At 40.2% G+C, this 22,904-nt stretch overlaps 1 protein-coding gene across 3 annotated transcripts; it reads right to left on the bottom strand.

Moving 5' to 3' along the window:
- Positions 1-561: 561 nt before the first annotated feature.
- Positions 562-22,681, bottom strand: LOC125721146 (gamma-aminobutyric acid receptor subunit alpha-4-like). Of its 3 annotated transcripts, none has more exons than XM_048997170.1 (9): positions 22,370-22,681; positions 22,063-22,241; positions 20,734-20,801; positions 18,616-18,836; positions 16,504-16,586; positions 14,156-14,299; positions 13,465-13,617; positions 6,671-6,903; positions 562-1,476 (listed from the first exon to the last, which is right to left on the bottom strand). In XM_048997170.1, the coding sequence occupies exons 1-9, from the start codon at positions 22,453-22,455 to the stop codon at positions 964-966; spliced, it is 1,680 nt and encodes a 559-aa protein (XP_048853127.1). In that variant the 5' UTR covers positions 22,456-22,681; the 3' UTR covers positions 562-963. The 3 variants fall into 3 exon arrangements, with proteins under 3 accessions (XP_048853127.1, XP_048853126.1, XP_048853128.1); XM_048997169.1 differs by having other exon boundaries at positions 6,662-6,903; positions 22,370-22,680; XM_048997171.1 differs by having other exon boundaries at positions 6,662-6,903; positions 18,616-18,806; positions 22,370-22,680.
- Positions 22,682-22,904: the final 223 nt, after the last annotated feature.

Genomic DNA, 22,904 nt, shown 5'->3' with positions numbered 1-22,904 from the left:
TGTCATCAATGACAATTAATCACTGAATTCTAAATGTGGAGTTTGATATTTTCCCCGTTTTTTCCTGGGGTTTCCTCCAAATACTGTGCTTTCCTGCCTGCTGTCCAAAAACATACTGAGGTTACCACATTGCCTGTAGGTGTGAATGGTGTGGCCTGTGATGGGCTGTTCCCTGCCTTGTGCCCGTAGCCTGTGGGATAGGCTCCAGACCCCCTGTGACCCTGAACTGGAGGTTCAGGGTATAGAAGATGGACGGATGGAATGCACTGTTCTCAATTAAGAAGGTACCTATAGTCTGTTATGGATGAGATCTTCATAAAACATTGGAAATATATAATAAATGTGACTATAATGTCTTACCTTTTTTAAATAAATATTTATAGCCATGTTTAATATGCTTTAAGAATGCATCATGTATTATTAATGTGTTCAAAGATTCTCATAGACATGACATTCATATAAAGTGTTACCAAAATGTTTTTTTAAACAGGATGGATGCAGTGTACCTCTAATGTGATCTTCAAGCCACACAGCACTGTTTAAACAAACACAAAACGGAGAAAAAATACATAAAATTTATTATATATTATCCTCCAAAAGTCATTGATTAAATGACCAGCTATTGTATATCCTAAAAAATCGAGGTAACAATAATAACGGATTACAAATGCACTGATTACGAACAACCGGGTGACAATTTCCCTATAAAGCTACTTCTTACTGCTGAAGCACATGTAGCTACTTACCACAGTTACCCAGCTAAGGTGGTGAAAATAGAAAACTTGCGTCAATTAATACAAGGCAATACATATCAGATACACTTATGCTAAAGGAGACCACAAACAACGTGGGCGATAGCTGAGGTAATTGATTTGTAACTGTAGTTAGCGAATGTCTGATAATCGCACTATTATTTGTTCTATTTTGTTTTGCCAGTGGTGTAAAAGCAAAGATACTATCCGGCTACCCATCTCTAGTTTCCATTGTGTCCTTAGACAAGTAAACCACCCAGTAAACCATGTTAAATGCTCCGAATGAGACCGGGAATAGGATGCGCGCATATTTGTCGATTTTGCTGGTTGCGTCTGAACTGGGTGAAGATGAGGAGGTTGCCGACAGCAGGGACATGTGTGTAGTCCGTTTGGAGTCTGTCTTGACCCCTATCACCTGCACAGGCTCTGACTTGACTTTCTGGAGGGGAGGGGAGCCCGTACATACGTTTGAAGTTAGGGCTACAGGTGCGCTCCAGGGGGCCAGCATCTGTGATGCATTTAATTGGCTGAATGGGTTGGGACTGGATTCTGATAGGCTGGAAGGGTACAGTGCAGTGGGTGGTGATGGAGCCCGGGCCGCTGCAGAGGCTCCGCCTCCCATAACCTTGAGACTGCTGCCTGAATCAGATCTTCGGAAGCTTCCTGAAGCCGCCTGGCTCATATAATTCACCCTCTTTCTCAGGCTGCTGTGTACATCGTTCTCCTGCAAAACACAAAAGACAATTTAGTGGCAAAATATTATAAAAAGAATATATAATACTTCAGTGTAGGTTTGCTTCCTAACAGAAAACCATTCATTTCCAGGAATATTTGCTCCTCAATCAAAAGTCTAAAAAGCTTTGCATAAAAGTATAGAGTAGATATTGAGTAAATATTTACTATCCAATGTCAATCATTATGTTAAAAAGTAAAAATGATCAACGCGTTTGATTTTATTACCCTGCCTTGACTTCCCCATCGGTTTCTTAGAGGTAGTTTGATAAATTCTACACACACTAAGGGTTCAGGTTTCAGGGATTACTGTCTATTGATTTTTCTTGTTAACTCCAAAATGCTAGAGAAGCCAAATGTGTTCTAATCCTGTGACAAATATTTAAAGCTTTCACTGTAGTGATAGCCCATCCCAGACTTACAGTATGGGTTAACAGTAAACATAATGGCTACTGGCATGTAAAGAAAGCACAGGCAGATGCTGCCATAGTGCTGTGAGACCTTTGATATCAACTGACATGATCACTGCGGGGACGGCATGGGGGTGCAGTGATTACCACTTTCACCTCATACCTCGGGGACCCGGGTTCGAGTCTGTGCCAGGCCTCCACATGTGTGGAGTTTGCATGTTTTCTCCCCATCAGCTTATGAGGCTTCCTCTGAGTTGTCAAATTGTGTGAATGATATTTATATGCCCTGCACCCTACCCTGGGTTATTCCCTGCCTTTTGCCCGTTACGTCTGGGGAAGGGCCCAGACCCCAGCAACCCTGCACAGGACAAGAGGGCAACAAAAATGGATGGATGTTTCCGCAGCCAGAAGCATTTTGGGCAACGGAAACATTTCTAATATTGAATGATTGTGAGTATTGCCTTTGTTAGCCATCAAGAGACCTCCCCCAATTCCTTAACCAGTATGGGGGCATTGCTAGTCCAGGGTCCTTCCCCAGGCACCAAAAGGCAGAGGATACCCCAGGGAGGATCCCAGCTTAAGTCAGGGTACCCACACTCACCACGGGCAACATGCAGTCTCCAAACACCGCGGAGGCATGCGTCAAACCCCCTACCCTATTGGGCTACTTAGGATCCACCATTTTCCTGGTCATGCGAAATGTATAAAAAATGATCACCTGCTGTCCTTTTTCTTAAAGGATGCATCCTGTTGACCCAAACATAAGATGAGTTTTTTTTTCCCTTGTAATACATCAAAAAATGTGGTGTCGTCTTCTATTTGGGGTCTAGACAAGGAAGGGGATGGCACCAAATATGATATTTTGTAACAAGTGTTTTTACGTACCGATATATCGTTAGATTTCTTGCATGAGTGTAAGACTCAATAAGTGCCATAGCAGTGCGCCTGTTTAGCGTGGATCCCTGAGTCTCGTGTAAAATGTTAGCTTCCCAGGCTGTGCCGCTGCTAGTATTAAACCAATTGTGGCTATTGATAGTAACATTCAGTTTAAAAGAGTCGTTGTATCATTTGTTAATATAACTGAAACTTGTGCTTTTTTACCTTCTATATGAGGGTCTACTGCACCCCCCCCCCAAATAATACATTTGTCTTTAGGAATATTTGCTGTTTAATACACTTATTGTAATCTGACTGTCTGTGGTTGCTTTTTAAACTGTGATTGCTGGTTCACTTGTATATTCTTGTCAGATAAAATATATTTTTTTAATGAAGGTAAAATTTGGCATTCCAACAATATTTTTTCTCAAAATAGTTGTCAAAAAGTGTGTGTGTGTGTGGGGGGGGCATCTTATAAATGGAATTGTCTTATATTCGGGCCAATATAGTATAATGATAAGCATTAACATAGGAATACATGCATCATACATCCCTCATTTTATGTGAAGAAACAATCTGAATTTAGAATCAGTCAAAAGCACTTACCCTCACTGACAAGGGAACCCACCCAGTAAAAACTAGTTCAACATACTGTTGTTTTTTTTCAGGTAGATTAAAACACGTCAATGTCGACACTAACAGGACTCATAATATCAATATTGCTATCATTATCATATTATCACTATCAGTACTTACACGTGCTGAAACCCACAGCGCACAGATGATGTCAAAAGATGAGAAAAGGGCAAAAAGGACATGCAGCAGCAGGGAAAAGCAGACTGTCCGCCCGAAATCAGGACAAATAATCACCAGAGGTGGAAAGTTCAAGTTCAAACAGTACAAATCCAGACCAAGATTTTGTTTCAACCAGTTGAGTACTCTGTGTGCTTTCTGTGGGTTAGTGCAACTAACATTTATGGACGTGTCCAAATCCATTTCACTCTTTTGACAGAGGAAAAACCAGACTTTGCGCCAGGACGAAGCGCAAAGTTGTCCTAACTTTTTTTAATTGTTCAGAGGCGTGTTTTGGGTGTAACAGGGAAGGAACCAATCAGAATGGTGAGTCACCTCACCTTTAAAAAAGAGCAGGGCATGATCTATAGCGGATTGCTATTACATCTATGCAGTACATCATTGCTATACAATGATGGCAGATGACAGGGAAAACAAGCTCGCGGCTGGGAAAGGGGACAGCGCTGGTACAAATCCAATAAACCACTTTGCGTCACACTTTACATCGCGCTTTGCATCGGTGGAAAAGGGGGCCCTGTCACTATCACTCTTTATACTCCATTGGATGGTTGAGAAAAAAATCTTTGTCTGGATTTGTACTTTCTGAACCTGAACTTTCCACCTTTTATGGTAACCCATGTACACGACATAGTGTTGTCAAAAGTAGCAAAAGTCTTGATCTGTCGTGTATAAAACTCATTTGTCATGGAATCGATTATATACTGTAGCATGCACCTGACCCCTACAGCTCATAGGCTACCAGTGTACATACCCAGACCAGAGGGCAGTCACACACATAATCTAATATGACTAGTTCAGAAGCGTCAGAACGTTCAACACAGCACAAAACCGATAAAGAGTACAGCTTGAGCGGCAACTGGAAGTACTCTGACTTTGTGTCAAATGAAAGTGGTAAACCACAAGACATAAGATAGCTTGTATGCAAGCTGTGCACAATAATGACAAAGGCGGCAAACGACACAAATAATCAAAACATTTAAAGGATGTAGAGGTGTGACGTGCATTTTTTCTACTGGTTAAAAACATTTGTTTGTAGTCGGTTAAACATTTCTGCATAAAGACAAAGGTCTGCAGTTTTTTTTTCCTGTGGGTCGTGTTTGGCTCCATACGATATGATGAGGTCATGTTCACTAGTGTTGATCATTCAGATACAATCTTTTAGAGTCTTTAGAGACCTTTATCGTTGTAACAGGGCTATAGTGTATGTGGTCCGAAACAGACATCCATCTTTGGACCATATCTGATGGACTAAACACAGCACAATGTGCAACAACTAGTTTTGGTCTAAATGAAGCCCATGAAAGGCCCGACTCCATTTAGCCCAAAAAACATCTCATGGATGCCTGGTGCTGGGTGAGGAGGACCTTCCCCTTTGATATGTCCCAAAAAAAGCTGTGGATGAAAGCTTATCCCAACCTGTCTGCAATTATATTTAATTAAAAAAGATAAAAGGCTTTCAGGGAATCTCGAAACACTGTAAATTAACTCATTGTCGTATCCCTGTTTGCTTGGTTTCCTCGTAATTTGTAAGGCCGGTTGAAGCTGCCCTTAAATCTTATAATAAAATAATGTTCTTCTGAAATCTCAGTGATTTTTCTCCTCCAGGCAATACTACCCACTCTTAAGAATTAGAGTCGCTCCAATGAAGGCAGCAAACAGAACACAATATGGAGTTGTTTTATATGTTTCTTTAAGCAGAATGGGATTTCCATTTCTTCAGGCTGGCAGTGTTACTGATTCTTTCTGCGATTAGATTCCAGAAGGCCGGCATTAATTAAATTTAAACTCCTGAAGGCATAATCTGATAGTCAATTGGACACTATAAAATTCATTTACCTTGCACAAATATACCTCAGAACTCTTATTTTCCATTAGGGGTGCATTCAGCGGTCTTTGCCTGGACAGCCAGCTAAGCATGGAAAAATGAAGCAATTGACAAATTTATCTAATTAAAGACTAGTCATTCTGCTTCTAGTACTTTATTTTATAACCTCAGCCTAAGGGATTTGGAATAAATAAGTAAATAACCAGGGCCCTTTGTACTGAAAACCGTATCCATCTACATTGGAAGATGTCACCCAATCATCTTCCACAGTCCAACCAAACAATAATACACATTCTTACCGCAACGTCCACTCTGATTGCATAATCTTATTTAATTGTTATGCAATAAACAATCACATTGCCATGTTGTATAAAGCTGCAAAACGGAGACCCTGTTTTGTGAGGCTGCATGTGTAAGGCGGCTCGGATGAGGCAAAGAGGCATTGAATCCTAGCTTGGACATGCATGTCATTGTGATGAAACAGCAGTCCAGTCTGTTTAGGATAGTCTAACAATCTGCTAACAATCTACATCGTGTCCATCACCTGGATCAGGGCCGGTCCAACCCTTTTTGGCGTTCTTACCGCATTTTGACTAAGCTAACTGTAATTCGTCATTTTTCTTCTCATTCTGACAGACTGATCAGAAGGTGGTTCACTAAGTGCTCTGGGTTACTTACTTTTTTCGCCATACCAAGGATTCAACCTGAAACAGTGAGGTGTACTACTGGATCCACCATACAAAATACATCAAGAATGCATACAACATTATCGAGACTTTCTGTACGCATTTGAACTTCCTTACATGTGATACCACATTCTTGTGAAGCAAAATGAACTTAATCCTTGAGTAAGAAATAGCTGTTGTGTCTGGACACCCTTATACTTTCTATAAACTGCTTACTTACCACTAGCTGTTGGCTGAAATCGCAAGAAAAGCTAGAAACAGATTTTAAATCTAAGCCCTTAGTACACCTGACAAAACGTCTTATTGCAAGAAAAGGTAACCTTACATCTCTAAGCAGAATTACACTGGAAATTGAATGTTCTCTGGGTAAAGAATTTTAGAGGAGAATAAGCCAGTGAAAGTAAAATCTCAGGGGTCCTCAGTTTAACTCGGGGCAGAGGACAAGTGTTTTACCTCCCTGGGCAATGTGGAGTACTGCTCTCTACAGTTGTACCATAATGGATTTCAGTATCTGCGGGAGGGCCCTTGACCTATGGGTGAGAGGCGAATGTCGACCAGCTGGCTCACATGTAACACCTCTTCAGCATCTCTGGCATCGCCCGGGCAGGGGATCCTGGCCGACCTCATCCGGGCAGCCTCTGTCCGTACGTTGGTGAAATAGTTGACGGCAGCGAATTCAATAAGGGCGGAGAAGACAAAGGCGAAACAGACGGCAATGAACCAGTCCATGGCCGTGGCGTAGGAGACCTTGGGCAGCGAGTGACGGGCACTGATGCTTAGCGTGGTCATGGTCAGCACCGTGGTGATCCCTGCAAGCAGAAGGACGTGACAAGAGTGAGCTGACACTCCTCCCACTATCGAATAAGTAAACATTTATTTAGTAGATGCTTATATCCAAAGTGACAGACAATTTAGAAAGCAGGATCAGCCAGGCCTGAAGCAGTTAAGGGCTCAACCAGAAATCACTCTGCCAACCACAGTTAAAGTAGGAATAATCTAGATTACAGTATATACTTAAAAAAAATCTCAAAGGACATTTACATGAGTTTCCAGTCAGACAAACATTACAAACATTTATTAATAGCAGATGGTCAAAAAGATAAGACCCACAAATGGCGATTTATTACTGGGTAGTGTGAGCAATCAATCCTCAATCCTGTGAGAAGCTTACAAACAAACATGACAGCTAATGTTACCCTTTAAGCATTACAGCATTCATTACAGCATTCTTACTGAATCGTTCACAGCTGAAAGATTTACAGATAAACAACTATGGCTACATCATATGCTATGATTTTCTAAAAAATAAGGCAGATCTTTCCAAAATTATTTTTAAGTCGAAAATTACACAATTTTTGTTTGAGGTGCTCAAACCTGGCATCAAAATATATTATTTTATCGAACTATGTGTAGTCTCAATGAAAACAGCAGAACAGATAATCTAGTTAATAGACATCAGCATGCAGTAGGAATGGGATTATATACCTTATATTTTATTGGTATTATACAATATAGTTCGATAAAATAATAACATCAGGACAAAAATATTACTTTGGAAGAATGGAATTTTAGATGTACCACCTAAAACATTGTGGGGCTGTGCTGAATATATCAATTTGCTGCCTAATAAGCAGAATAAACGTTACTCAAAGCAGAACAAGACTAAATTTCAAAATAGCATTGCTTTTACAACTTATAATGATTGCAGAAACCAAATTAGTTTTTAATTATGTACATCAGTGGTTCAGAACCAGGCCTTATCTGGGAGATCTAAATGGCTCGAAACGTGGAATATGCAAGTACTGGCGTTACATACATCTGCCCAGCATATACTTAGCGTATCAGCATCATATCACCTTACGTACTTTACTGTTCAGATTCTTCCACAATATTCAATAAAATGATACATTTTGATAAATAGGAACCTGGTGAAAATACTTGCAGTGAACTTAAAAAGAAAAAAAAATCCTTGTTTTATCACTGTCACCTTAAATGACTCCTGTAATTCCCATTCCTACTGGATGCTGCTGTCTATTAACTAGATAATCTATTCTGCTGTTTTCCTTGAGACAACACAATATTGTGTATATTTCATGGAGATTAAGACTATAAGAAATAACCAGTGCTGTCTACACACTCAGAAAACTGAAGAGATATCATTTCATTCAGTATGGCACTAGAAATGAAACACACAAATGTGCCATCGGGACCATAGGCTGCATAGAAGGCACAGTCAGTAATTGCTTCTAATCTAAATTCAGGTCAGCTTTAGGCTGAACACAGGAAATGTGATCCTAGTACACGTTTAAAGTGGTACGTGCTTACCTGATCAGCCGGCGACCACGCTTCTTGTTCAAAATGCAGGATGTTGGACTGGATTAATAAATATTTTTTTTCCTGAAGACTAAATTTGCATTCGAGTCGCATTCTATACTGGCCCCAATCCTAAGGTAATGTAAAAATCACCTTGTCTTAGAATCCAAACACACATTTCTAGAAGCTACTGCCAATGGATGATGTTTAACAAATTAACGGCATTTGTGGGAGAATGTTTTTCTAGACTCCAGATCCGGTATTTACTGAGTCTGGAACGAGTAAATAAAGAGAAAATATTCAACTGTTCTTCTATATAAAGATATTATTATATATATTATTTTATTAAACTATGTGTTGTCTCAGTGAAAGTGAGCTACATTCACTGTCTGAAGGGGATCAAGACCAACAGAACATAATAACGGTATTGCCTTACTTCTAAGCTTAATGCCTAACTGGAAGTAGAATCATAAGATGGTACCACTGGTGAACTGGGCTCGTACATTCCCTGATACAAATGAACACACCTAATCAGCATCTTATTTGGTCGTGACGTTCCGGGCGTTTCCGCATTGATGAGATGTGAACGGAAAATGAAAGTGCACAGGAAGCAGGAGGGACGCCATAGAACATCAGACTCTATCTCATCCACTGCTTTCACACACCTCGGGTGCTGGAATTTTAATTTGGGTTCAAAAGAGGCAACTCATAGGGTACTCAATGCCCCGAAGAAAGACTCAGTGATACACAAGGTCAGCCGTGACAAGTTCTGTATCAAGCCCCCGGGGCCAAGGGAAATTGTGAAATTACTGCAAGTGAACCTCTGCCTGACTGAGAGAAAGACATTTTTTGTACATATACAAGAGTAGGAGACCTAGGGACAAGCTTTGCCTGTCTGTTGTTGCTGGCACCTCAAAGGGTGTTTGGTGCTGTTGACGTACCTGAAAGCAGCGATGGAAGTAATGGGAACTAAAATGAGAAATGTGACCATTACATACCATCACAGTCGGAGGCTCTGCCCTTTCCTGACTGGTTTAATCTTAATCCCCACTGGTTTCCATCCGGGGTTTGACTGAGATTCTGCCCAACTCACCAACACCTGCAGAGCCTCATTTCTCCCTCCACTACAGCAGTAGCACATTACAAACAACACCTGCAAAAAGTACTTTTCCCCTCACAGGATGTCTGTTTGCCTCTAAATCTTGTGCATATACTTTTGTTTCTTGCTGGAACCTTTAACAATTACATTTTGCAAGACACTGTCACCCTGATTTGAAAGATTGAGCTGTAAATAAAATTAACCTTAATATGTTAGATTAACCTGTAAAGATACTGTAAAATTGCTTCTTGAATGTGGTTCATCTTACTGTATGAATGTGGTTTATTTTATATTAACCCAGATATACAGTAGAATATATATGTACCCAAGCCCTTCCCTGTTCCTCATGTCACAACAATAATTAACATTACTATCAAATGTTACCTGATACAACAAATGCAGAAAACATACATCATAATATATGATATATTATACTATATTATATAGGGGGTCTGGAGACTATACAGGAGGCTACAAATCAGGATGGGGAGCCAACCCATCGCAGGGCGCACTCACACACTTTTAGCAGCTAAGGGCAACTTGGTAGCTCCATGCTTCACCTCAGCTTGTCTTTGGACTGTGGGAGAAAATTGGGGCACCCAGAGGAAACCCCATGATGAGAACATGCAAACAGCACACATGTGAAGCCATGACAGACTCGAACCCTGGTCCCAGATGTGTGAAGCAACAGTGCTAACCATGGCACCACCGTGACACTCATTATTATCCTTGTTGTTGTCACCATCATCATTATATGAATACGTCAAGTTGCCCAATCCCAGCTGAATGCTGTAGCTCACAGAGAGCTGGACTATAGCCATCGCAGCAGCTCCCACACAAGCCAAACATTCCATACTACAATAGCAGGGCAGCTTATACCGGTGTACAGTCACCATCCAGAAACAGCTATTTTCTCCATCGAACATGAGCGAAGTGTTTCACAAATGTGAAGGCAGATTTGGCCACTTTCGCCTTGTTCTAGCTATATGTCAGCACTCTATGATGTAAAGTGGAAGTGTCCATTTGACAGGACTTGACTTCCTTTTAACTGGGCTCTGCCACACACTTCTGCACCCCCTGAATAAACACTCTGCACGTCGACGAGAGGCACAGGCACTTGGTAGGTAGCACTGTTCACCTCACACCTCTTGGGTTGTAGCTTTGAATCCCAGCCGATTTTGTGCGTGTCGGTTATGCATGTTCTCCAAAAGCTGTGTGGGTATTGTGTGCTCCAAGGCATGCAGGCAAGCAATTTGGCAATATTAAATTATCCATTGTTAGGGGTGAGAAAAAGTATCAATTTTATGATTAATCACCATCCTGGTTTTTATGATTCAATATCTATTCACAAAATCCCACGATCGATCTAGTTTATTTATGCCTTTCTAAATAACTAAATAAATTAGCTGATTTTCACTTGTATCAGTCTTCTTATCGTATAGGTGGTGCTAATTTCTCTGTTACCTCTAGGAGGGTTGCAATAGTCTCAATCGCCTCACCAGTGCCACCTTGGTACATTGTCAGTCATGGTAATGGAGTACTCCGAGCACCTGAATGCAAGCTAGTCCAGTCAAGTACGGCTTTTTTCTTTCACCAATCACTTTCAGTACCCTGCTTAAGGTTGACGTGACTTGCTGTCAGTTATGAAAATATTTTTTTTTCAAACGTTGTGGGTAACAATGAAGCAAATGGAGGTGACTAAACGTCTGCAGGTATAATTAATTTATTTCTGGCCGAGCACAAGAACCGCAGAGGGGAAAGTGTGGATGAAATATTTTGGTGCATTTATGGGTAAGTACAAGAACTGTCATGACCTGCGCGTCCAGTCCTCGTGTGTGCCACGCCCCCTCATCATCCAGATTGTCCCCAGCTGTTTCCTGTTATTTCGGCTTGTCTGGTGTTTTTAGTCCATGTCTAAGTCTCCCCAGTTCCGTCATTGATGTGCGTTGCTGTCAGCTCTGTCGTTCCCCAATAAACTTTAGTTTCCCTCATCCTCGCCTGCCTGCTTCATCCTTCCCCGCGTCTCGCTAGCTCACCTGATCCCGGCTCGTAACAAGAACAAATCTGCTTATTAGTATTCATTGTCTTTCATTTTCCTCATGTAATGTAATTTAAACAATTACATTGCTTTGCATTAACGCTACAGTACTCTGCCCATTGACGTTGTTTTTATAACATATCTGGTTTGATCGAACATTATTTAACGTGTCTTAAACATAGATTGACATAGAGTCTAAATGGAATCCAACCAGGCACTTGTGAATCGAATTGTGAGGTCAAGGTCGAATCCCAGCCCTAAACAATACCAGAATGCTCCTCAAGTAAAATGATTGTAATTCATGTTTTGCCACATGTCTTTAAGTCCTTCTGAAACACGATATGTGAGTTTTAGACTTTTTATTGTCAGATATTCGTCTCAGTCAAAAGTCATATTTTCTACTTTGAAAGAGACAGATTGGTTTTGTTTTAAGGAACTATAGTCATGTGCTCCTCAAATAAAAAGATTTTGGTATATACAAGCTTTTGGCCTTTCTTTAGTGTTTTACGCAATTTATTTCCAGTGACTCTGCATTTGTAAATGTGTGTTCCATTTAGAGCTTTTTAAACATCTCTCCAAATATAGAAATTTATATAGAAAGTAGTATTTCATATGTCATTCATATCAGCCCTATCCATAGCACGTGATTTTGAGTGAGTCTTGTGATGGACAGGTATCCTGTCCATTCCTGTGCTTCTTGGGGTGGACTCACTGGCAGCCTGAAGCCTATAGCAAGTGATCAGACAATGAGACCATAAACAAATACAGTGGGTGCACTAGTAACTGAAGTTTCTTCTCTAAGCCAATATACTGAATAATTGCCTTTTGGCTGTTTTTCTCTATAACACACAATTTTCATTGTCGTGACCTACAGGTTATCCCTAATGACACAGGCTAGTGGTAGCAAAATCAGGCTAAAAGTTATCCAGACAGAGGAAAAAGCGAGACACAATGGAAACCCACACACACAAACACCATGAGTCCACTAATCTTGTGTTGTTATGCATCCATTCTTAAGAATAAAGTAAAAATTAATGATCACAAAAATCAGCTGATCACCTAACTCACTAGAAAACTTGACTGTGATTGAGAGAAGTGATAGCTACAGTAAGCACTAATTATAATTGAAATGCATGCAAAATTTTCATATAAAATGAAAGATGAATGCAAATGATTAAGAGCAGTAATAATGTAAATATGATACGAAGAGCGAGGAGAGAATGGATCGAGTTTAATGATTTCTTAGGGCCAGGAAAACAGATGAATGAGCAGAAAAAACACCAAGAAACCATTTCAGAAATCTAAATGATACACTGTCTCCTGCCTGAACATAACGCTACTCTTAACACACTCATACTGTATGGCCAATGGCTACAAGCTTTCCCAGCGAACAGAACAAACCAGACAGAACTTTCTGGTCCAAAGTATCAGGTAAGGTAGACCACAAACATTACCTTGCTTAGTAGGTACGGGAACTAGAATGTTTGTGGGAACTGAAGAAAAACTGCTAAGAATGCACCTTTCAGCAGGTGATGCTACACAGAGGTCACTCAAAGACAGTGAGAGTGAATGTTTTTGAGCAACTCAAGTGCTGAGTATAGGTGTTTGGGACAGCCAGCGTCGTCCTCTATCCTTAACTGTCCATGGCTGGTGGAGACTATTAAAGCCAGAGACCGAACAAGGAGTAGCCATTCTTAAAACGAATGGAAACACAAATCTGAGGAAATTAGAGGTGGTGGTCAGTGAGTCTTCACAGACTTCATTCTGCTATGCTGGGCTGATTATAGAGCAGGTAATTAAGACATTTCTTTAATTAAATTCTGAGTAAGAGGCCATATCACATGCAGAAAACAATTAAAAAAAACATCAAAGTCTTGTTTTTTTCTTGCTTCCCACATGTGAGTAAGGAAGGAGACATACCGAAAATAGTCCTTGCAGGAACCGATTCCTTGTTTATCCAGAAGGACACTTGGGAGAGGATCACTGTCATGATGCATGGGATGTATGTCTGAATCATGAAGTATCCCACTTTCCTCTTGAGGTGAAAATACACTGACATGACAACATATTCCCCTAACACACAAAAAAACACACAGGTTGTCTTCACCTCAAATGCATCAGCACATCATTCGAGTGTCTTAAAAATCTAGCACTACATTCAGGCAAATTTGTAAAATATAACAAAGTATGTTTTTTAAAAAAAAAAAAACTGAACACCACCTGAAATTTCAGCTTGCAGTCACTGGACCGCCAGACTAATATTTAATGACAATCCAACTAATTTAATTTATTTAAATATTAACACCTATTGGTTGGTTTGCGTTCATTATTCAACATATGTTTATAAAAAAAAAAATTTTTTTATTTGAATAAACTTTATACCTTTCACCCCTTCAAATTTACACATTATTCTCAATCAAGCTAGCATCTGAAAAAAGGCAGATATCAGCTTCTGCTTATAATCAGCTTCTACTTTAACTGACAGCAGGTGGGTGCGTGTGGCAGGCTAAGTACAAACTAGCTATCATAGCACGGGATGAATATAACAATAAAATTATGTGTCCAGGCATGTTGTGATGTCACTGTGATGTAGCTGTGGCTAGCAGACTACCTGTAATCGATTTTACAGTCTCACTGGAGACCGTCTGTCCAACGAGATCATACTGAAGCAGGCTGGAGGACTCAGACGGTACTTCAACTGAATGTCTTGGTCCTTTAGTCCAGGTGTAGATCACCTCTGTTCTGGGATATGCATCTGAGGGTGAGAAGTGTATGTTTTGCATTAGGTAAAGGCTTAATGCCGATGTAACATTATTATATCCTTAAAATCATGGTCACAGGGGACGCAAGCAGAATAATCCATCCTCAGACAAGAAAAAAAAGAAAGATCTGCATATAACAGGCACTGATATAAAATTACTCATTACTCAGTCGTTTCTGAAATAATCTGAATTATTTCTTTTTTTCATTGATCAGATATAATCAGGATTCTTTTATTACCAGATTACCAGGCGAAATCAGGCTTCATCTGGGGTTTTATTAAGTCTGAAAGCACAAGCTTTTTATCACACCTAGAACCCGCTTTTCCAATTGTTAAAGTTATGAAAGAGAGGATCAGTCCCTGCAAAATGAGAAATCCTGTCATTGTAGTTTTAACAGTTTTTTTAATAAAAATGAATTAGCTGAGATTAGAGGTCTCATCATAAGCTCTTCACAATGTACTTCAAGAATGTATTTTTTTTCCCACCCAGAGGGTCAAGTCGCAAAGCATGTAATCAAAAGTTTTGTCTGGAAATGCCTCAATAGCACAGTGCTGATTCAATAATCATAATGTATGAGTTCTTCTTGAGCTTCTCCGGCGTGTCAGGCATGGTTGAATAAAGACAAATAGAAATGAGCAGCTTTTAATCTGCCTCCTATGAGCACTCAATCCAGAGGAGCTATTTCTAAAATACTGCCTCATTTTATATAACCTCCTGTAAAATCTGCTGGGACTCTTTTAAAGTAATAAAGTTCCATAGTAGCTTAAGAGAAAATCTCTGCTGAGGGTTTATAACCGCTAAGGGTTTATAATGACAATAAAAAAATATATAAACAGAATAAGTATCAGAAATTATTGAAAAACTTTAGGTTCCTGGCTCAAATAATAACACTTATTAACTTTGCTTGGCAGACATTTTATGGTGAGAACCTTATATGTATTATAGGCCGTTTGAATTTCCTATAAATGAAAAATGTTTGCGAACTATTGTAACTGTGTGGATTTTACTTGTTTTTGTAAATATATCATTTATTATAAGACTTTCATCCTGCTGTAACGACCCCCTCATTAACCTCGTATGAAACCCTGATCGTTCCCAGCTGTTTGATGTTATTTCCGGCTCGTTCTGTGTACATCAGTCCACATCTTCATCCGTTTCCCAGATCGGTCATTGACGTGCATCCCATATGCCCCCCCCCCCCCCCCCCCCCCCCCGTTTAACCCCTTTGAATAAACCCCTTTGTTCTGGAATACCGTCTACCTGACCCTGATTCCTCGCTCCCTGCTTGCTCGCCCAAGACGGATCATCGCACTTGCTTTGATTTGCCTTGAATGAGGCCAGCAGTAACTGTCCATGCTAAGTAACAGCCACTACTGCCTACCGCAGGTTTTCGGTAGGAAAAAGCCCTTTCTCCATCACTTTGGATAAAAGCCTCTTCCACTCGATTTATGAGAAAGCAAATTTAAAACTACACACGTGAAAGCGGCTCGCAGCTGTTTAAATAATCACTTGCCGTGACAAGCAAGGTGACAGGGAAGATAAATTGAAACCAGTCCATTATGCGATAAGGCTCTATACGCTCTCTTTTACAAAAATCCTTGCTGTGTAATCATCCACACACAGTATGAGCATATGGATTTTGAATGCACTGGGTCTTTGCTTAATAATCACTGTAATCATAGCTCTGGATTACATTGTTTTTGCTAAATCTTTATTTATTACCGCTTTAGGAAACTGTAACAGGAAGGATGATATATAAAATTTAAATGAATAAACAGTTTTAAATAATCTGGAATATATCTACTACTTTACAATAAGGCTTCATTTTGCCACTTAAACATGGTACTAACTCACTAATTAAACAAAAAAAAGTATTGAAGTATTGGGTATTGAAAAAAAAATTTCCAGAACACTAAGCTTTTAAATCAGGGGTGGCCAATCATATCCGAAAAGGGCCGGTGTGTTTGCGGGTTTTCACTGCAACTTCCTAATTAGGTCACTAACCAGAGGACTGATTGGCTGAAGAGTCCTCACATCTGCGTTTTACCAGCTGACATACAGGTCACCCCCAAAAACCCTCACACACACCAGCCCTTTACGGATAAGACTGGTCACCCCTGTTTTAAATTAAGTCAATTAAAATTCACATGTTGCAGTCAATGAATAAAAAAAAACCAACAACACAACACTGACTCACAACTTCCAAACTTTAGAGGGCAGGCATGTCCATCCATTGGGAAATCCACCAGCCTCATTGGACACTCTGCTCTGATCGTTAGTCTGGAACAACAAAGACGCTCAGTTATATTGTGGTTTAGTTCAGCTTTATTGATAGACTGAACAGAACTATATACAACAGTACGAATTGCAGTCAATGGGCGTCTTCTAAGCAGATGCAGCTTTGCAACAACTGCATACTCTTAAAAACTAATTACAGATCATGAACTATTTTTGTCGTCAATTTCTACCATTAGTATGCAAAACATCTGTCCTGTTTCTTTTATACTGTACAGCCGTGGCTGTGAGAATAACACAGATATTGATTTTCACAAGTCTGCTGCCTCAGTCCAGAATGTAAAGAAGAGTGATTATCTGCAAAGTCCCTCTTTGCTATGAAAATCAACTTAATCCCAAAAATTTCCACTGCATTTCAGCTCTGCCACAGAAGGACCTATAGACACCGTTTCAGTGATTCTCTCGTTAACACAGGTGAGAGTGTCGACGAGGACAAGGCTGAAGATCCCTCTGTCATGTTGATTGAGTTGGAATAGCAGACTAGATGCTTTAAAAGGAGGGTGGTGCTTGAAATCATGGTTCTTCCTCTGTTAACCGTAGTTACCTGCAAGGAAACATGTGCAGTCATCATTGCTTTGTACAAAAAGGGCTTCACAGGCAAGGATATTGCTGCTAGTAAGATTGCACCTAAATCAATCACTTATCAGATCATCAAGAACTTCCAGGAGAGAGGTTCAATTGTTGTGAAGAAGGCTTCAGGGCGCTCAGGAATGTCCAGCAAGCGCCACCACCATCTCCTCAGCTGTGTAATCGGGGCACCACCAGTGGTCAGGAACTTGCTCAGTTATGGCAGTAGGCAGGTGTGAGTGCATCTGCATGCACAGTGAGGCAAAGATTTTGGAGGATGGCCTGGTGTCAAGAAGAGCAGCAAAGATGCCACTTCTCTCCAAGAAAAACATCAGGGACAGACTGATACCCAATATCTACAAAAGGTACAGGGATTGGGCTGCTGAGGACTGGGGTAAAGTCATTTTCTCTGATGAATCCCCTTTCCGATTGTTTGGGGCATCCGGAAGAAAGATTGTCCAGAGGAGAAAAGTGAGCGCTACCATCAGTCTTGTGTCGTGCCAACAGTAAAGCATCCTGAGACCATTAATGTGTGGGGTCACTTCTCAGCCAAGGGAGTGGGGTCACTTCTCAGTCAAGGGAGTGGGGTCACTTCTCAGCCAAGGGAGTGGGGTCACTTCTCAGCCAAGGGAGTGGGGTCACTTCTCAGCCAAGGGAGTGGGGTCACTTCTCAGCCAAGGGAGTGGGCTCACTCACAATTTTGCCTAAGAACACAGCCATGAATAGAGAATGGTACCAAAACATCATGTGAGAGCAACTTCTCCCAAGCATCCAAGAGCAGTTTGGTCACAAACAAAGCCTTTTACAGCATGATGGAGCTCTGTGCCATAAGGCAGAAGTGATAACTAAGTGAATGGGGAACAAAACATCGACATTTTGTGTCCATGGCCAGGAAACTCCCCAGACCTTAATCCCATTGAGAACATGTGGTCAGTCTTCAAGAGGGGGGTGGACAAACAACAACCCACAAATTCTGACAAACTCCAAGCATTGATTATGCAAGAATGGGCTGCCATCAGTCAGGATTTGGCCCAGAAGTTGATTGACAGCATGTCAGGGTGAATTGCAGAGGTCTTGAAAAAGAAGGGCCAACATTGCAAATATTGACTATTTGTATAAACATAATATAATTGTCAATAGAAGCCTTTGACTGTTATGAAATGCTTGTAATTATATTTTAGTATATTGTAGAAACATTAGACAAAAATATCTACAAACACTGAAGCAGCAAACGTTGTGAAAAGCAATCCTTGCGTCATTCTCAAAACTTTTGGCCATGACTGTATGTCCCGCAGGGCAGGAGTGGCCCCCTGGGAAAACACAGTGCAGTCCTGATGCCCAGTCTGAACTGCCAAATATCTGTAAACTGGCTGGATAATTACAGTACTGACACTATACACTCCCACTACTGAGCAAGTACAGCGAATTTGCTTTTAACCAGTGTTACCTCATGGTGTACAAGATTGTGCCATTTTTCATGATGCGGAAAAGCTTGTTGGGGGCGGTCATGTTGTGGGCGACAGATCTCTTGCCATTGCGGAAGAAGGTGTCTGGGGTCCACACCTTGGTGACCATGAGGTTGTTAAGCCGGAGGATCTCCATGGGACCCTCAAAGCTTAGCCTGCGATCCACCCACGTCTGGCGGAAAAACACATCCATAGTGTATTCCTAAAACGAAAAAGTATTTTAATATCTAAAACAGTGTGCATGTGTATATATATATATATATATATATATATATATATATATATATATATATATAAATAAAATCAATTTTTCATTTATTTATTTTTTTTCAACATACACCGATCAGCCATATCATTAAAACCACTGACAGGTTGACATTAATAACACTGATCATCTCATTACAATTAACACCTGCTAAGTGGTGTGACATTACTGTATATATTACCTTTTAGGCAAGTGAACATTCAGTTCTTGAAGTTGATGTGTTGGAGGAAGGCAAAATGGGTAAATGTCAGGATCTGAGTGATTATTACAGCAGCCAAATACTGATGGCTAGATCACTGGGCCAGAGCATCTCCTGTGAGGTATTCCCAGTATGCAGTGGTCAGTACCTACCAAAAATGATCCAAGGAAGGTCAATCGGTGAACTGGTGATAAGGTCATGGGTGCCCAAGGCTCACTGAAGTATGTGGGGAGATAAAGTTAGCCCATCTGGTCTGATCCCGCGGGGGGGGGGTCTACTGTTACATAAATTGATGAAAACATTAATGCCGACTACGATGGAAAAGTGTCAGAACACACAGCGAATCTCAGTCGGCTATGTAGGGGGCTGCATAACCACAAATAGGTCTAAGTGCCCATGCTGACCCCTGTCCACCATCGAAAGCTCCTACAATGGGTACATGAACATCGGAACTTGACCACGGAAGAATAAGAGAAGATGGCCTCGTCTGGTGAGTCACATTTTCTGTTGCATCACGTGGATGGTCGAAAGCATGTGCATCATTTACCTGTGGAGAATACGGCAGCAGGAAGTACTATGGGAAGAATGCTGAGGTAGTGTGATGTTCTGGGTGATGATCTGCTGGGAAACCTTGGGTCCTGGTATTCATGTGGATGTTACTGTGACACGTGCCACCTACCTAAACATTGGTGCAGTACACCTCTTCATAGAACAGTATTCCCTGATGGCAGTGGCCTCCTTCAGCAGGATAATGCACCCTGCCACACTTCAAAAATTGTTCAGGAACGGTTTGAGGAACATGAAAAAGAGTTTAAGGTTTTAACTTGGCCTCCAAATTCCCCAGGTTTTAACCCAATCTAGCATCTGTGGAATATGCTGGACAAACAAGTCCGATCCATGGAGGCTCCACCTTGAACCTTACAGGACGTAAAGGATCTGCTGTTAAGATCTTGATGCCAGATACCACAGGACACCTTCAGAGGTCTGTGGAGTCTCGAGGGGTCAGAGCTGTTTGAGTGGCACAAGGGGGCCGACACTATGTTATGCAAGGGGTTTTAATGTTATAGCTGAAAAGTATATAGTGCTGTACACAAGAAAGGAGAATTGAAAGAACTACAGGTATATGAGATAAGATTTTTTTTGTATTATAACTTATGCCTAGTCCACTCCTCGACAGCATGTATGATTGTAATGTACTATTTGCCTCAGTTGTACGTTGCTTTGGACAAAAGTGTCTGCTAAAAATAAATGTAATGTAAATGAAAATAGCGTATGTACCAGAACCAAATTTAACTCATGCATGCAAACTTTTTTTCATATTTTTTTTTCATAAATGCAAACTTTTTTTGTTGTTGTATGATTTATATATTTAACATAGAGATAGACATTTGAATGCAATTAATTTGAACCTTGCAAAGCTAGAAATAATACAGTTATTATGGAACAAAAAAATGTAATAATAACGTTAACATAAGGATAAAAACACTTACAGTATAAATACTTCTGTGTCGACCTTATTTGAATAACAATTTTTTATTTTTCCTGCATGCAGTTGAACGGGACAGAAACGGGTTAAATTGCATAAAAAATATTAACTTTACCTTGTTTACTGAAATTTCCTGCTCCAACACTTACCATTTCAACATCTGAAACAGGACCAAAGCTGGTTACATATATATCTGTTTTAACTTCTGTCACTGGACCTAGGAAAACAATATTAAAATATCACTGCTAATTTCCCTCTCTTAAGATAGCACTGGAATTGAATCTTTCATCCTCATTCATGTTTGCAGGCTTTTTTTAAAACTTATTTCATACAAATTATAGTTAGCATAGCTAATAGAATGGGCATATATGACAGATGGCAAAGACGTGATTTTATTAATTCACTTTCTAAATTATAGAACTGGCCTTACGATGCTCTGTTGCTATTTTCGATTGCTTGCTATTTCAATACTCAAGAAGGGCACTGGCGTTATGTCCTTACACTTAAATTACTTTGCATAAGGGGAAGGCATCATTAATGAACACGGTCAGGAAAGTTATATTTATTTCGGAAAATCTAAACTACATAGTAAAGAAGATATATTCTCAATTCTAAAATCAATAAATGAATTAACTGACCATGCACATACAAAAATAAGTTGCAAATGTGGTTAAATAAACTACTGATCAGATATTTTAATGCCATATTTTACCGTCGTAACCCAAACTATTTCGTATACCTTGTTAAATTTCCTAGTCTCCTAGGCAACCAACTTTATGTCGCTCATAAATTGACGTTATTTGTGTTATATGTCCTGCCTTTATGGAAGACAGTGGAAGACTTGGAAAAAATGAAAAGAACGGCTCGTGCCATTAGAAGAATTGACTGCGTCACTGCTGAGCGCGAGCATCGCTGTTGTGTTTATTGCTACAAAAGTTTATAAACAATCCAACAGGGTGTTTATGCATCTATCTTATGAGTTTAGGTGCGTCTTTTCAAGATAATACCAGAAACATTCCCAGACACACTATAACGCACACACAGACTCATTATCGCCCCAAATATGAAAGCAAAAATATGCAAGCTTTTAGGCAATCTTGTCATGAATATGCTGGTTTTCGTAGATGTCTGTTCAACAGTAACACAGAGGATATCCAATCCGGGATGTACTTAGTGGCAACACAAAAAAAGATGCATCACCGAGGTTGACAACACACACATAGCAAACTGAACATCAGGCTATTTGCACCCTATTGCACAGGAAAATGCATATTTTTGACATTAGAAGACACCAGTATCAATCATTAAATTCGAAGTTTCCGCACAATAATAGTTTTACACCCTATGAAATCATTTATTTAATGTATCAGCGAGTATTGGGTTTTTACCGTAGTTTCATAATATAAGCGATCATCAGTTGTGCCTTTATTAATTCCCGGTTCTGACATAGATTTACCAACATTCAGAAAACTGCTCACCTCCAAATCCGGGTCGCAGCCTGTTGTCATAGCCATCCAAAAGTCGGTCTAAAATACGTGTGAATTTTTCAGGATACAATTTCTCTTCGTTTATTGTCTGTGCAGAGGCTCCGCTTACGATCCAAAGAAGGTGCGGGATAAAGCACAGTGTCTTATAAAAGACTAACCACCGCTTGTTGCTGTGAACAGAGAATTATAGCTTAAATATGTTTCAAATTTTCACTACTCCTGCAAGCGTTATTCGTGCAGCTGCAATGAATTTTCTGCAGAGTATATAATCTCAACATTAGTGTGCTTCAGTACTCACCAGACAGTCATGCAGATCAAGTAAAAGAGTGTGTAAATACAACTGAGGGGTATCGCAATGACCATCTCCGTTTTTACAGAGACCATCTTTGCATGCCATACTTTAAACCTTCTTCACATTTCCTTTAGCCAAATGTTTTGTCCTGGTGAACTGATTGAAATGAACAGGACAGTTGCCGCGTACAAGTCTGCATTTCTGTCGTTCGTTTTTGCGGAAGATAAGTCCGCCCCGCTCATCTAGCTAATTTAGCCCGCTTGTGGCGGCCAAACAAACATGCCCCAGCCAGTTACACCCCCTAAAAGCACCATCTTTTCAAAAGACCGTATTACTTCTAAGATCGACAGACTGGAGGCTACAGCGACAGGGCGTCGTATTGTTTTTTTTTTTTTTTTCCTGAAGAGTACAAGCAAAAGAAATGTGCATAAAACGTAAAAAACAGTGTCAAACTAAAAATCTCAATGTCGTTTCAGAGTGCCATGAACGATTAATATTAGTTTCGTATCCAAAATCAGTTATCTCTATTCAAATTATACTT

This window comes from Brienomyrus brachyistius, unplaced genomic scaffold (assembly GCF_023856365.1).
Source record: "Brienomyrus brachyistius isolate T26 unplaced genomic scaffold, BBRACH_0.4 scaffold32, whole genome shotgun sequence".
Lineage (NCBI taxonomy): Eukaryota > Metazoa > Chordata > Actinopteri > Osteoglossiformes > Mormyridae > Brienomyrus > Brienomyrus brachyistius.
This window is presented reverse-complemented; position numbering and strand designations above follow the sequence as displayed.

Excerpts from the sequence above, each read along its gene's own strand:
- LOC125721146 (XM_048997169.1), bottom strand. The coding sequence starts at position 22,455 with ATGGTCTCTGTAAAAACGGAGATGGTCATTGCGATACCCCTCAGTTGT. Across the intron at positions 18,837-20,733 it reads CTGTTTCAGATGTTGAAATG|GAATACACTATGGATGTGTT; the intron begins GTAAGTGTTGGA and ends TTTTCGTTTTAG. Across the intron at positions 14,300-16,503 it reads CCCTCTAAAGTTTGGAAGTT|ATGCATATCCCAGAACAGAG; the intron begins GTGAGTCAGTGT and ends TCTCACCCTCAG.